General features: G+C 36.2%; 1 protein-coding gene across 8 annotated transcripts in view; it reads right to left on the reverse strand.

Annotated features, from left to right (window-relative positions):
- Nucleotides 1–16800, reverse strand: part of LOC116463082 (utrophin) — a 565754-nt gene that overhangs the window by 138129 nt on the left and 410825 nt on the right. For all 8 annotated transcript variants that reach the window (XM_032146039.2, XM_032146038.2, XM_032146037.2 and 5 more), the window contains one exon: nucleotides 11727–11883. In XM_032146039.2, coding sequence (XP_032001930.1) covers nucleotides 11727–11883 — 157 coding nt within the window. The remainder of the gene's footprint in view (nucleotides 1–11726; nucleotides 11884–16800) is intronic.

A 16800-nucleotide genomic window follows, 5' to 3' on the forward strand; every position in this document is an offset into this window, starting at 1 on the left:
AGCCTAAATTTAACGGTAGGGTGTTGCTGTTTTAAAGACAATGTTACAATTTGTTATTTTAATGAGCAAGTTTGCTAATGTTTCTTGGCAATTCAGCTTAAGGCCAGATATGTTCTGAGTTCTTATATAATAAAGCTTGAATACAGGAATTAAACTGGGTTAAGCAAAGGCCAGAGTAGCCCTGAGGGAAAGAACACACAAACAAGAAATTATACCTGAATCATGCACTTTCAATTATTCTAGATTTGCTTTTCTGACATCAAATATGCATTCTATTGGAGAAAGGGTATTAGAGCTCTGATAATTGCTCTACATAACTTAATATTTACATTGTTATGAAAATGAAGTGCAAATTGAACAGTAAAATCTGCATCTGCAATTTTATCCATTCAAGAGCATTTGACTAGAGTAAATCCATAACATTACAAACACTATATACATTGTAGGTGCATTATAGGTAATTGTTGACTGAATGATAAGCTCACATTCTTGAAAGGGAAGTTGCATATAAGTGACCTCAGCTTCTTCAAAACTTCAAAAATGATACTAAAAATTCGATTTAAGTCATTAGATGGGAAGATTCAACTTTACCCATTTATTTTATTATTTATTAGTAAGTTAGTTTTTTTTTTCTTTTTTTTTTCTTTTTTTTGAGACAGGAGTCTCAATCTGTTGCCAGGCTGGAGTGCAGTGGTGCGATCTCGGTTCATTGCAACCTCTGCCCCCTGAGTTCAAGCGATTCTACTGCCTCAGCCTCCCAAGTAGCTGAGATTATAGGCACCCGCCACCACGCTTGACTAATTTTTATATTTTTAGCAGAGATGAGGTTTCACCATGTTGGCCAGCCTAATCTAGAACTCCTGGTCTCAAGTGATCCACCCGCCTCGGCTTCCCAAAGTGCTGGGATTACAGGTGTGAGCCACAGTGCCTGGCCTATCCATTTATTTTAAAACAGTCCTAAAAACACTATATATTTTTTAAGTAGCAATTTATGTTAATATTTGAGGGAATTAAACATGTACTTACATGAAAAATAATATGAGTGTGCTGTTTACCAAACTGATACTTGCAAAGACTAGAAGGTGACCCTTGTCTAATTTGACAGGTTAATCTAGATAGTAATTGAAAGCTAGTTCTGTTGGGTTATACTAGGTGGTAAGTAACAGGTATTAATACAGTTTTATTTAGTTAAAACTGCTCATGTAGCCTATATAGTTTTAAACGAAATAAAAATGATCAAAACTATCAGAAAAGACTCCCAACAATTATGGGAAAAGCTATCAGCCACCTTTTACTGAGTGTTTACTATGTGCTAGGCCCCAGGTCTCAAATGTTTATGTATTGTTGGAGCGCTGAACAAAGTATTTATTATTGATGTTGCTGAAAATATATCAATGTTCTGAAACACTGATTAAAACACCCCAGAAAGTATGCACATTTAATTAAGGATCAACAATACACTGATGTTTCATAATAGCAGTGCCTGGGGCATTCACACTACGGAAGGAAAGGATGCCAATCTGTGAATCACTCATTTCCGTGTGTAAGAGAAGGGTTTTGAGCTGAGTCTTTGCTACGGGGCTTCCTGCCTGCTCATCACTAGGGTCTGCCACATTTTTCCAGCAGCATCGACATCAATAGCTGGTTGGCTTTTCTGCTTTGTTTCTGGTGTGTAGAATGATTGTCATGTTTTGGAGCCCACAATGCCATGTTTGGTTTTCTGTTTTTTATATCTGATCTACAACTGCTAGGCGTTTGAACATAGGAGATGCTTTAAAGCATTGCTTTATAGTACCATTCTAAGGGGAAATCGCAGAGCCATCACCTAAACATTTAAATGTGAAGTATTCCCTCTGGATACAGCCAACAAATCACAAGCACAGGGCTTTTAGTAATAGGAATTATTAAAATATATCACTGAGGTGCAGAGGCTATACCTTATTGCTCTTTGCACAGAAGCATCAACTTTAACATTAAGGCATTTGGTGAATAGTGTGGATAGGTGGGTGGATGGATGGATGGATGGATGGGGAATGAAATGATTGGCACCACTATTATCAAAGAGTAACTATGAAAAGGAGTCATTAAGTCATTTATGTACATATAAAGGACTAGAATATATAAAGATAGGAATCAGAAGACTCAGAATATATGAATTTCTATAAATCAACCCCTAAATAAAGGTTGTATATAGTGGCATTCAAAACTTGTATTTATGAGATCATATCTTTTGGAATAATTAAATTAGTGTTAAGTTCTTTGTCTCTTCACAAAATTCCATCTGAAATTCTTTAGACATCTTAAATTAGCAGTGAGAGTTTATGTCAAATTAATCAGTATTGTGTTGCTTGAAATAAAGTAATTCAAACTATTACCTTAAGATTAGAGAATGAATTAGAAATCAAGTATAAGGTCCCCTTCTTTCTATGGGAACTTTTAGGGAATAAAAAACCTTGGCTAATATTAGTATCAAACCATCTGAGGGTTGATCTTGATTGATTCTAATTATGTACTTCTGAGCTGTAAGACAAGAGTTCTTTGTAGCTAAAAAGATTTTTAAACTTTATTACAAAAAGGAAAAGACCTAAAAAAGTAGGAAATCAGAAAAAATACTAACAGAATTTATAATAATAGACAAGACTAAATGAACAGAGAAGCAACTTTATTTCAGTAAGCTAAAACATATCTGAAAAAATTGGTTTTAAAAGTTATTTTATGTTCTGTTTAAAGCTACATCATAATGTTATAATTGAAAAGAGTTCTATATTCCCTTAAAGAAGAGATTGGAAATAAATGAGTAAATGAACTAAAAGCTTGCCTGAATTGTAACAAAGTGCTATGGTTTGAATGTCCCCTCCAAAACTCAAGATGAAATTTAAGTGACACTGTGCTGATATTAAGAGGAGCAGCCTTTAAGTGGTGATTAGGTCATGAGGGCTTGACCTTCATGAATGGACTAACGTCATTATCACAGTGGGAGTGGGTTAGTTATAGAGGGAGTGGGCTCAAAGGATAAGTTCAGCTTCCATCTCCTCTCTGTCATGAACACTCTCTTGCCTTTGTGCTTTCCACCATTGGGTGACACAGCAGGAAGACCCTCATCAGATATCGGCCCTTGATTTGAACTTCCCTGCTTCTGGAACCGTGAGCCCAGCCTCCAGAAGTGTGAGCCAAATAAATCTCTATTCTTTATAAATGACTCAGTCCCTGGCATTCTGTTATAGCAGCAAAAGACAGACTAAAACACCAAGGGAGAAAAGTTGGGGGTTACAGAAGTGGATGACTGGGCAAAGACAACCTGAGATTTGGGATAACAATGTGCAGTTCAAAGCTCAGCCATAACCTTTTGAGGAATGATTTCTCAAAACACAGAGAACAGGAACTCTAAGTTTAAGGACAAGCAGAGGATCTCCCTTGAATGTAAATTTCATGTAAACAAGGACTGTGTTTTTTTCTATAGCACGACCTCTCTGGTGTCTTAGATCCTAGAAGAACTCAGAGGGGATGAAGGCGTGAGGAGTCAGAGGCCCGAGGAGTTAGAGCCTCTAGAGAAGAAAGGAAAATATGAGAGGCCAGAGGCAAAGCCTCTAAACACTTTATCTAAAAAATGGCACTCTTTTTTATTGATTCAGTTTTGGGACTGGAAAATACAGAAGACTTCTTGGTTTATACACGGTCTTGTAAAACAATCAGTTCTTATAGCACTGTTGCAATTCCAAGTATTGAAGCAATTGCAGAATTACCTTTGGACTACAAATTTACAAGATTCTCTTCAAGCAATTGAAAAACAGCTGGTTACTATCCAAACCTTCCATTGGTCTTATCAAATGATGAGACACTGATAACCAAATAAGTTATCTTTACTGAAAAATGAAGTGAAGACCCATATATGCAGCTAAAAACAAAAGTTAATTTTCAAAAAAACACTGTAAAAGGCTTTAAGAAACGAGTTTTTAATGAAAATTGACCAAGAATTTGATATTTGTCCATAGGTCTCCGTTTTATAAGCCATCTTGATGTTTAACAACTCTTACTATATTAAAATCTCAGTATCCTAGAATTTAAAAGAACCTTATTGAAATTTTCTATACGAATAGTTTTGATATTAGAATTCACCTGGGGACACACACACACACACATTCACTCTTACACAAATGCCTAGTCCAGCAGTTCTCAAAGTGTAGTCAATAGACTAATAGCATAACATTACCTGAGGACTTGATAATGCACATTTGCGGCCCCACCCAAAACCTGCTGAATCAGAAGCTCTGAAAGTGGGGCCTACCAATCTGTGGCTTAACAAGCCCATCAGGTGACTCTGATTTACACTATAGTTTGAGCTCATATCCTCCAGAGACTGGCTTAATTGGTCTGGGTAAATATAACTGAGCATTGATATCTTTTATATGCCCTAGGAAAGTGCAGCAAGAATTGAAAACAACTGATCTATACCAATTATTTCAATTAATAGCCTCACTGAGTCCAGTGAGATTCAGTGATTTTTCCAAGCTATTAGGTTTTATGCTATTCCTGTGTTCTCCCAAACAAGAAAATAAAGAGACATGATTTCTTCCCTGATCATACAGCAAGTACGGAACAGAGATGGTCTAGAAGTCAACCATCTCAACTTCCATTGTTACCCATTAGGTTTTTTTTCTCTCTAATAATGTTAAAGGCTATTTAATTTATTTCATCAACTTTAACCCTTACATTCTCAACTGGGAACAAAAATTGGTACTTGGGTGAAAAAAATCTTAGATATAGATTGTGACCTTCCAAAATCATCCTACCTAACAAAATCTTTTGTATTAATTTCTCTCATTAGGAAGAAATTTATAGTTAAAGCTATTTAATTTAATTTGAATTTAATTTTTGTAATTGAAAAGGAGGGTAATGATAAAAAGGTTGAGAAAAAATGCTTTAAAGGGTTTTACAGGTATACTACAATCCAGGATTGCTATGTTCTATGTGCTATGTATAATCCTATTAGTAGCTATTTGTTGAAAGATACTTGGAGCCAAATAATGTTTATAGTATAGGTTCCTGGCTACTCTTTATGCTGTAATTTCACTCTGTCTGTCATGGGCAGTATTAGAAAATGCACTGGTTTTCACACACTATCATTATTTTACCGGGATTGTAGTGGAGAATTTGGCATATTGAGGCATGCAATGGAAAAAAAAAGAATTTTGTTAAAATTTGTAAATGTTCAGAAAAATCCCAGATATACAGTGGGATGAGCATCTCTGGGTAGGTAAAAAAAATTACTGAAAATTTTCCCTCAAAGTCAGTAGCTTTGTTTGATATTTACCAATAAGTATATGATGACATACTTGAAATGTATTTCCAGAATGTCATTGGAATATTATAATGAGAATACATAATCAAGTTTAGGACTAAATGAAAGATGCTGTCTCATGTATGCTTTAAATAGAGAATCGATTTCTTTTCAAAATAAAGCTATCTTTCCTTAAAAAATAAAATAAACTGCCAGGCATATAGTAAGTAAATGAAAGTAAGAGAGGGAAGGAGGGATGAAACCTCAGGTTTCCTTTAACTGCACTGTGCCTCTCATATTCCTCTACCATAAATAAGAGGACTGGACTCATATTTCTTAGGGTTCTTTCAGTCCACTAATTGACAATTCTAAATTATACATGCATATACACTAAATAAAGACTTTTCCTGATCAATAGAATATGACAGCAGAGGAAAAGTACATTTTCAAGAACTTAAAAAAAAAAGTTGCCCTGAAACATAGAGCAATCTCTTACATACCCATAAGAGATTTTGATTTTAAGAAAAGACTCAAGGTAAGTTAGAGACTTATGTTTATATTCGAACACTGGCCAAAAACTATTAAATAAACTCTTAGGAAGGGAATTCTTGGAAGCAAGGCTAAGGTTAAACTATGCTTAGACTATTCAATAATTATGACTGATGATGTTCAGTAAGATAAATAATTACAGGTAGGTACCACACTTCTTCAAATATTGCTCTAAATCTACAAATGCATAATCATTAGCCCTAATTGTAATAATGTAGATTTATATTAGTATGAATTAATGTTATATATATTTTATATAATATTTATAGTAATGTAATTTTAAAACATTACTCTTGGCAATTGGTAAAGAAGGTTGCTTTTGACAGAATATACATAATTGAATAAAATTATATACTGCCCTTCAGCACTTTACTTTTCCTAAATTACTTTCATTTCCACTATTTCATTTGATTGTCAGAACAATTCTGTGTAGAAATGGAACTACTTGCTACAGTTTGAATGTCTATGTGTCACCAAAATTTACAGGTTGAAATCCTAACTCCCATAGTGATGGTATTGGGAGGTGGGTCTTTGGAAGGTGATTAGGGCATGAGTGAGGAGCTGTCATCAATGGGATCAGTATCATATAAAAGACTACCTTCCACTATGGGAGGACACAGTGAGATGACATCATCCATGAACCAGACAGTGGGCCCTTAGCAGACACCAAATCTATTAGTGCACTGATCTTGAACTTCTCCGCCTTCAGAACTGTAAGAAATAAATTTCTGTTGTTTATAAGCCACTCAGTTTATAGTATTTTGTTATTGCAGCCCAAAGGAACTAAGATACTACTTATTTCCATACACTGAAGCTTGGGTAAGTCAAATGACTTTTTCAGGGTCACCCTGGTCATCAGTGACAGAGCCAGCCTTTAAATAAAATATTCTCATTCTAGCTCAGTGCCTTTTCTACTACCAGTACCTCACTCACACCTCTAACCCAAATTATCACACCTATGAGGAGCCAACAACCCTCTTTACCTGCCTCTAGTGCACCCTAACCCATGGCCACACACAATTCACAGTAGATTATCTACATGACAGATCTCGTGTCTCACATTAAAAAATGTGACACTGGACTTTCAAACCTTTACTCACAAAGCAACAGCAAATGTCACCACCTATAAAGAAAATATGAAAAATTCATGTTTTTGGGTTTTTTTGTTTTTTGTTTCTTTGAGACGGAGTCTCACTGTGTCGCCAGGCTGGAGTGCAGTGGCGTGATCTTGGCTCACTGCAACCTCTGCCTCCTGGGTTCCAGCGATTCTCCTGCTTCAGCCTCCCAAATAGGTGGAACTACAGGCACATGCCACCACGCCCAGCTAATTTCTGTATTTTTAGTAGAGGCGGGGTTTCACCATGTTGGCCAGGAAGGTCTCAATCTCTTGACCTCGTGATCTGCCTGCCTCGGCCTCCCAAAGTGCTAGGATTATAGGTGTGAGCCACTGCGCCCAGCCATAAAATTCATCTTTTAAGCTTTTATTTCTTCCCTCGAGTTTTTCTTTTCTGTAGGGGTAATGTCAAACATGATGGCAATTAACATACTTATTAATACATGATGGCTACCCTGGAAGGAATCATGGAATCCTCCAGCCCTGTGACTTCAGCAATGACCTACAAAGAATGCTTACCCCAAACCCAGCACACCTTTCTGTATTGTATCATGTTCTAGAGGAAGCAGATAACTGGAGGGTTTTTTCTATAAACTCTGTGAATCTATTTATTCAGCTAATCTATACCGAGTACTAATTTAGCAGAAAGCTAGCATTATACACTAAAATATTAGTTCTGGAGAATAATATGTTAATATTCATTTCTTTATTGTCCATTTTCAGAAGGCAGCTAAAGAAAAAGATAGGGTGAAAAAGGTGGCTTCATATTCTTTCATAAACTAAGCTAGGAAAGTGACATAATAGAGCAAAAAAGAGGGAACAGACTCAAGTAAAAACAAAAACAAAAATGTGAGGATATATCTCCAGTGCTTAGAATGGTGCTAGGACATAAAAGTTATTCGGTAAGTAGGTTTTAAATGGATGATGAATATATTTGGAGCCAGACAGACCTAAGATCCACCGCTCCACTTGTGCAATGGGTCCCATCCTGTCACTGTTTGAGCTGATATCCTCTCTCCTGCATCACTGATTCTTCCCACTTCACAGAATCACTCTTACCAGCATAGAACATGCTGAATAATCAAATAATATTAATATATTATTTCATAGTTCACTACTCAGCAATGAGATATAAAACCACTACTTGACCCTACATTCTTTCTTCAGCTACTATCTGATTTTTCTGTTACCTTTGTTGTAAAAGTCCTTAAAATGGTTTTCTGTACTTTTGTTCATATCCTCTCTTGAATCTACTCTAATCATGCTTCCAACTCTATCGTGCCACTGTAACACCTCTTGTCCAAGGTCAACAAGATGGTCTCGAGATGATTAATTTTCTGTCCTCATCTTATTTAACCTCTCAGCAATATTTGATCCTTGTGATCACTCCCTCCTTCCTAACACACTTTCCTCCTTTGGCATCTTGGACTCTGTTCTCTCTTGGTTCTTCTAGTCTTCTGGCTCTTCCTTCTCAGTTTCCTCATTTTCCTCTGAAGTTGTGGCTTCTCGGGGCTCATTTCTTGGAATATTTTTTTTCCCCTTGGTACAATCTCATACAATCTCTCCCTATAGGTGATCTCATCTAATCCCAGGGCTGATACACAGGCTGACAATTTTGATCTCTAATCCTGATCTTTCTTCTAACTGATCTCTAATTCTGATCTTTCTTCTAACTTCAGATTTATATATCCAACAGCTTAAACATCTGTAAGCTTAACATGTCAAACATCGAGCTCTTACATTTCCTTCCCAGACTGCTCCTCCAGCAGTTTTCTTATCTCTCTAAAAGGTACTTCCATTTTCCATTTGGTTTGTCCAAAAGTCTTTGAATTCTGACATCTTTGGCTCTTCTTCTCACATTCCACACATCCAATCCACCAGCAAATTTTGTTGATTCTTTCCAAATGTCTTCAGAAAGCAGTTACTCTTCATCATCTCTCCTGCTATACCCTTTTCCAATTCACCACCACTTGGATTACCGAAATAGTGCTGAACTCCTCTATATTCTACTCTTCATAATTTACCTATATTATTACATAATATTAGATCACAGCACTATAGATACCTACATCTTCCATGGCTTCCTCTCTCATTGAGTAAAATCCAAAGTCCTTAAGAAAGAATATTCAAGGACCTAAATGATCTGAATCCCTTTCTCCCACCCGCCACCCCAGCTTCATCTCCTATCTACCATATTTAGCTAAATTTTTTCAAACATAGTGGTCTCCCAGCTATTCCTCAAATATGCCCCAAAGACTGCAGGCTCTGTGGCCTTTGTGCTCTCTGCCTCCTTTCCCTAAATGTTCTACTTCCAAGAGGGGTTGCTAAGTGCTTACTACATCACTCCAGGTCTCTGTTCAAAAATCACCCAATTTGTGACACTTTCCTGACCTTCTCCATATAAAATAGCACCTTGGCCTATAATCCCACATCCTCCTCTATCTTCTTGACCTTGCTTTATTTTTGTTATTACTGTAGGACATATATATTTATTGCCTATTTGTCTAGTGTCCATCTCTCACAATCAGGTAAGAACCTGGTTTTGTTCATTATTGAGTCACCAGTGACCAGAATATGCTGGTTCGCATTAGGCACTCAATAAATACTTGCTGAATAAATGAACCAATTGTATTACCATCATTATCAGTATTATCTTCATCACCTAAAGGCTTAGGTCTCAAGGACTGAAGCAGAGCAACTGCCTGCAGTGCTCTAAGATAGGGCAAAACACAACCTAAATCCAGGTTACCTTGCTGGGAGGGAAGCCAAAATACAGCCAGGACAGACTGAGAGGCCGATATGTACTTTATGTGCTAAGGCCAGAAGAGGAAAATCATTTCATACCTCAAGATTTGGATTTCAGTAAACACTATTAGCATATGGCCATAAGCAGCTTGTATTCCTTACAGAGCACATCTATTAGAAGAGCTTTGTGTTATTCTGTTTCATCCCTAATACTGTAACCCACAAAAAGGGACTGCTGTATGAATAATTAATAGAAGCAAAAGTTAGAAAAAGTTAGGAAAGAATGTGATTTTCTTAAATCAGTCATTTTAAATCTTCTATTATTATTATTATCTTGCATGTCATACATCAACAGTGTTTTCCTTTTTCTTATCTTGGAGCTATTTTCTCTGTCATATTCCTGCTTTGAGTAGAAAGAAAAAAAATACACCCAAATGGTAATTTTAATAATCTAGTCACAAGGGTTCAAAAATCAAATAAATAAATTTCAGGGTCTTATCATTTTATATTAAAGCAACTTATTACATAAATGACATTTTCCTTTAGGAGATGTGTGCATTCGTGTTTGTCATTTTTAAAATGGAAATAGAATCATAATGTCACCTTAAAGTGACCAGATTTAGAATGAGAACTTTAATTACACGGGAGGAGTAAAAAATACAATAAAATAAGATGATATGTATATACAAGAAAATGGGCATAAAGAGATATTAAAGAAATCAATGGAAAGTAAACAAAGCACAAATTTAATCACACAAGGATCTAAGGATTAATGTGTCAGTTGATAACATTTCAGCATATCTTTTGGCTAATCAAAGTATAGATTTGCATAGGAACAGAAATCTGAGCAGAATAAAAATGTAATCAAAGAAAAGGCTTGGCTCAGAAAAGTAAAACACATAAAATGATTTTAAATAGTATGGTCTTCATCTGCATTACCTTTTTTTTTACTACAAGTCCTTATTTTTCACTTTTATTAACGATAAACAAGATAGTTTGTAATTCCTTATGACTCGATGACTTTTGAATTTAAGATTAAGTTAATTTGTAGTTTAAAAATTTTCTCAGGTCGGGTGAGATGGCTCACACCTGTAATCTCAGCACTTTGGGAGGCCGAGGCAGACAGATCACCTGAGGTCAGGAGTTCAAGACCAGCCTGACCAACATGGTGAAATCCCGTCCCTAGTAAAAATACAAAAATTAGCCGGGCATGGTGGCATGCACCTGTAGTCCCAGCTACTTGGGAGGCTGAGGCAGGAGAATCGCTTGGACCCAGGAGGTGAAGGTTGCAGTGAGCCGAGATCATGCCACTGCACTCCAGCCTGGGCAACAGAGCGAGACTCCATCTAAAAAAAAAAAAAATACAAAATACAAAATTAGCTGGGTGTGGTGGCAGGCGCCTGTAGTCCCAGCTACTTGGGAGGCTGAGGCAGGAGAATCACTTGAACCTGGGAGGCAGAGGTTGCAGTGAGCTGTGATCATGCCACTGCACCCCAACCTGGATGACAGAGCAAGACTCCGTCTTAAAAAAAAAAACAAAAAGTTAGTGAGGTATGATGGCAGGCACCTGTAGTCTCAGCTACTTGGGAGGCTGAGGCAGGAGAATCACTTGAACCCAGGAGGTGGAGGCTGCAGTGAGCCAAGATCATGCCATTGTACTCCAGCCTGGGCAACAAGAGTGAAACTGGGTAAAACAAACAAACAAAAAACAAAAACAAAAACAAAAAAAAACCCAAAAACCTCAATATACTATGATTCTAAAATCTATTAGAAATTTAGATAAACTTCATAATAAGCTAAAAGCAATATTATACTTTAGATACTGGTAGTGTTTGCAAAAAATTTAGTTAAATGTGAAGATAATACAAATGGAAACAATGTATGCACTTTAAATGTCTACTGACAATTAAAAGCAGACGGTGGTGGTGGGGGGAATCCTGTGATAATTGGTTCAACTCTGATACTTATCTATAATTTTATTTCAAATATCTACCTCACTAGAATTGGAATTCAGTGACTCACTATAGGTTATCCACTTACCTTACAATGGTCATACTGGAGCTGTAAGGCTGGAACATCTCCTCCAATAGGCATTTGTTTCTTAAGCTCTTCATCTTTCATATTCAGCCATTTGATCAATTCTTCTAAAGACATCAGCAACCTGTTCCACTTCTCAGCACTGGCCTCCAAATGGGCCCTGTTGAGAGATAATAATAATAATAATAACCACATTTAGAAATGCAAATTATATTCACAAAATTATCTACCTTCCTTTAGCATAATAGTCTTATCTGACCAAGTAATGTTTACTTCCACAAAAGAGACTGACTCCTTGTAAATACATATATATGTATTTATAATATATTATACATATATATGTATTTATAATACATTATACATATATATGTATAATATACATCTATACAATATGTATATTACATAAATATATATATATTTACACATATGTATACACACATATATCCATTTCCTGTAAGAAACAGCTATTTTGAATAGGCTATAATATTCAGAGGACTTATCAGTAATAACTAACAAAATTTAAAACACAGACCTATACAAAACGAAGGCTTTCAAGAAGGATGTCCATGATAGAATGTAAAATTATAAACCAAGTTTTGATAGTTTATGTATAGTATACATGCACATCCAAATATATTTTTTCTCATTTTCTCTATACATGGAGAGGGAGAGGAAAATAACCACTAAGAGCACAGTAAATACCTAATTTTATCTATTTTTACACCATTTAAGGATTTACAACAGACTCATAATATTTTTCGTTCCAGAAAAAAAAAAAGCACTGACTAATTTTTTTTTTTTTTTTTTGAGACAGAGTATTGCTCTGTCGCCCAGGCTGGAGTGCAGTGGCACAATCTCGTCTCACTGCGACCTCCGCCTCCTGGGTTCAAACTATTCTCTATTCTGCTGCCTCAGCCTCCTGAATACAGCTGGAATTACAGGTATGCACCACCATGCCCAGCTAATTTTTGTATTTTTAGTAGAGACAGGGTTTCACCATGTTGTTCAGTCTGATCTGAAACTCCTGACCTCATGATCCACCCGCTGGGGACTCCCAAAGTGCTGGGATTACAGGTGTGAGCCACCGCGCCCGGTCTTGGTTAACTTTTTTAGGAATGGAAATTACTGATGTGTTACTTTCTCTTGTAACCAAAAACTCCTTCTCTTGTAACCAAAAAGCAGAACAATAGCAACGTTTACCTCAAAAAGTTGGAAAATAATCAAGCATTGCTTCAACAGGATACTATTTGGCTTAAGGTCGACCAATGTCTAGTGACAAATGACCAGTGTGAATAGAGAACAGTTGGGCAAAAGTCACTGCAGTACTTTATACTCTCATTTAAAGGTGAGGTCTTTGTTTCAATAATAATTTCTGCATTTAACACAGAAATGCACCTTCAGATTCTTAGATTATGAACTCCATAATCACAGATATGTTTAGGAAATACATTTTTATGTGGTTAAGGTTCCAATAAGAGCAAAGGCCCTTGAGAATAGGAGTGTAAATCTATGCACATGTTCCTTTTTTGCTCTTGTTAGCCTCAGGCCCACTGGTGGGCTGGATTTGAAAATATGGGTCAGTCAGAAACAACTCCAGCGACTCAAGGAATCGAACTGGATTTGACTCAATCCTGCATCACCCCAGAGGGCAGACTGTGAATGTGGGCTATGCCTCAATTTGGGAAATGGAATTACTGTGACTGCCCATGATCTTTGAGGTTTAGAGGTGTAACAAGGCACATGTCTGCCTTTCATCAGCATATTCTGATTAAAAAAGCTAAATGTGAAATAATAAAAAAAAGTTTAAATACAGAACGAAGTTCAAAGCATTTTGTAAATCTCTGAGAACAGTATGATTAGAAAATTTATTTTCTTGTATTTACTATCAGTTCTATTTATTCCACAGGTGCTACAATTGAACGCGTTTTACAAAACTGTGGTTAACAAGGTCCTGATTCTGCTTGGGCTCCAGCTTTTCTGTGTTCATATTGATAAACTTTAGGCCAAATATGTAATTACCTTTCCCTGATAACTAATAATTTCATTTGTCACAGAGCAGAAATAAATAATTTCAATTATATTAACTGAAAATTCTCTCTGTAGTTCTAAGGCATTTTGCAGCAAGTAAATTTGACTGAGCTACTGCAATTTCTTTCCAATATTTTTAATTGCAAAACCAGCTAGAAATCAGATGTCCTCAATCAAGAAGCACTTGAGTGTCTCTGTGTGCAAAACATTTATACGTGTTCCCTGCCCTTTTATTTCAGATGATTTGATCCTGCATCTTCAATGTCTGTAGTTTAACTCAATAATCGATAACTAAATCACACATTATATTACTTTGAAATTGAGTTGCAAACACTTATTGTATTGAAATGCACACAAACATATTTTCCAATGCAGTCTTCTTTGACTGCACAGAAATAATGAAACTGATTACTGAAACTTACAGTATTTAGAATCTGAAGAACTATCTGTTAATTATAAGGATGAAGACAATATTTTTTTTTTTTTGAGACGGAGTCTTGCTCTGTCGCCCAGGCTGGAGTGCAGTGGCGCAATCTCGGCTCACTGCAAGCTCCGCCTCCCGGGTTCACGCCATTCTCCTGCCTCAGCCTCTCCGAGTAGCTGGGACTACAGGCGCCCGCCACCACGCCCGGCTAATTTTTTGTATTTTTAGTAGAGATGGGGTTTCACCGTGGTCTCGATCTCCTGACCTCATGATCCGCCCGCCTCCGCCTCCCAAAGTGCTGGGATTACAAGCGTGAGCCACCGCGCCCGGCCTAAGACAATATTTTTTAAAAGAAATGGTGACGTGGCTTTGAAATAAAAAAGAAAACGTTGGTATATGTGTGCTTCTCTGCATCTTTGATTTTCCACAGTAAAAAGCAAGTTGATCTGGCAGAATCTTTGTCTGGCAAATCTGCTCTGGTTATTCTCAAATAGATTATAACTATGTGTTTAGTGGATTACTACCATATGCCCAAATAAATGCATGCTTCTGTAGTAGCCTTCAGTGTTCTAGTTTCATTTTAATTCTTTCATCTTGAAAGATGAAAGCCTTTTCTTGGGCAACAGGTTGAATGCTTTGTAAGAAGAAACTTTAAATTTGTGTTCAGCTTAGTGGTACTTTCTCAATTATCCTATAAACATTTTAAAACACAAATTTCTCTAAGACTATTGATAACTAGTGATCAACCAGATTTTCAAAATCTTCACATAAAACATTTCTTTATCAAACATATCTGTGGGCATTCATATTTTTAAACAATTGACTTATTCTAACATCTCGGCTGCTTCAGTTCACTCCTTTAGTACTTTGATATGTACAAAGCAATAAACACTTTTATTGATTGTATTATCAACCTAGGATGATGTCTACTACAGAATATCTTTTACACAAGTTACCCCTTTTAAAATTGAATCATTTTTTACAACTCTATAAGCATTTTTAAGTGACCAGTTATTCTTAAAAAATGTAATGCAAAAACATGTTAGAAGGTAAAGAGACCCATAAAAATGGTACTTCATCATTTAAGCATAGTAGAAAGGAATTATGGAAGTAACTACAAACTAGTATCTGTTTTAAATCAGCAAAAGCCTCCGCCTTTCAAACAAACTGTATCTTCAAGCAAGTTATTATTCCTTCTCCCAGTGTACAGATATAAAAGGAAATAGTGTGAGTGAGTGTGAGAAGGAGCATTGGTTAAAATAAAATACAGTTTTTCATTTACTCAGTACAAGCAAACATTTACGGAGCACCCACTCTGGCAGAGATATCCCATCCCCTGTTGTGTAATGACTACCCAGAATCAAATGTCCAATTCGGTATTCTTACTACAAAAGTATATATATATATTTTTCGGTTTATGGTAAAATCTCCAAACTATAGGGTTATAATGAAAGAAAATACCTTAATTAGTCCAAGAATAACAAGTAACTTTAAAAGATTGTTCCTGCTCCCAGGAAAGGAATTAAGACATATTAGGAGAAAAGAGTCAAGTCTTCAGAATTCAGTCTGACTGTGCTGAAAAGAACATCAAAGCCATGATTCCAATATGGTAGACATCAACAGCATGTGGCTATTTAAATTTTAATTTAGGATAAATAAAATGAGTACATTTTGAAATTCAGATTCTCAGTTGCACTGGTCACATTGCAAGTGTTCAGTAGGCCACATATGGCTAGCGGCTATTGTATTAACCAGTGTAGATATAGATAATTTCTATCATTGGAGAAAATTCTATTAGAATGTGCTACACTAGAGACACCAGAAAAAAAAGAGAGCAGTTGAATCTTCCTCTATTAGATATGGAAAAAAAAATGGTTAGGAGAAGCAACTATCTAAGGCTAAACATAGTGTCAATGACATTGTAAAATGTGGTAACATTAGATTTAAATGATGATGTTAAAGGTTAATCTTCTCTAAGGGCTTTTAAAAATGTGCCCTGAATTTTTAAGAGACTCATAAAAGAAAGGGAAGATAAAATTTTATCTCTGAACTCTGTTTTCATTAGATTTGACAATTTTACTGGCCTTTGAAACCATATGTTAATAACGATCTATATTAAACATCATTATGCTGATAAATGGATATTTAATTAACACAATCTCAAATTAAATAAGTTTAACATGAAAATTTAAACCCATGTCATCCACAGCACAGAACTTATTAGTGTATTTCCAATTCATATTTTTCCAGTGAGTAAAAAATATAATCAAATTTCCTGACAGCCTGTCTTCTAGCTGACATTTCAAATCATTGGCATTCTTCTCTTGTACAGATTGAAATGAAATTTATCATTGTATGTATTGTTTTAGATGCTAAAGAAGATGTAGAATGTTGGATTTTGGTATATAAAAAGTTTAGGCCGGGCGCAGTGGCTCACGCCCGTAATCCCAGCACTTTGGGAGGCTGAGGCAAGTGAATCACGAGGTCAGGAGTTCAAGAGCATCCTGGCCAAGACGGTGAAACCCCATGTCTACTAAAAATACAAAAAAATTAGCTGGGCGTAATGGCGGGTGCCTGTAATCCCAGCTACTTGGGAGGCTGAGGCAGGAGAATCACTTGAACCCA

The sequence above is a fragment of the Hylobates moloch genome, unplaced genomic scaffold (assembly GCF_009828535.3).
Source record: "Hylobates moloch isolate HMO894 unplaced genomic scaffold, HMol_V3 SCAFFOLD_27, whole genome shotgun sequence".
In the NCBI taxonomy this organism is placed as follows: Eukaryota; Metazoa; Chordata; class Mammalia; order Primates; family Hylobatidae; genus Hylobates; species Hylobates moloch.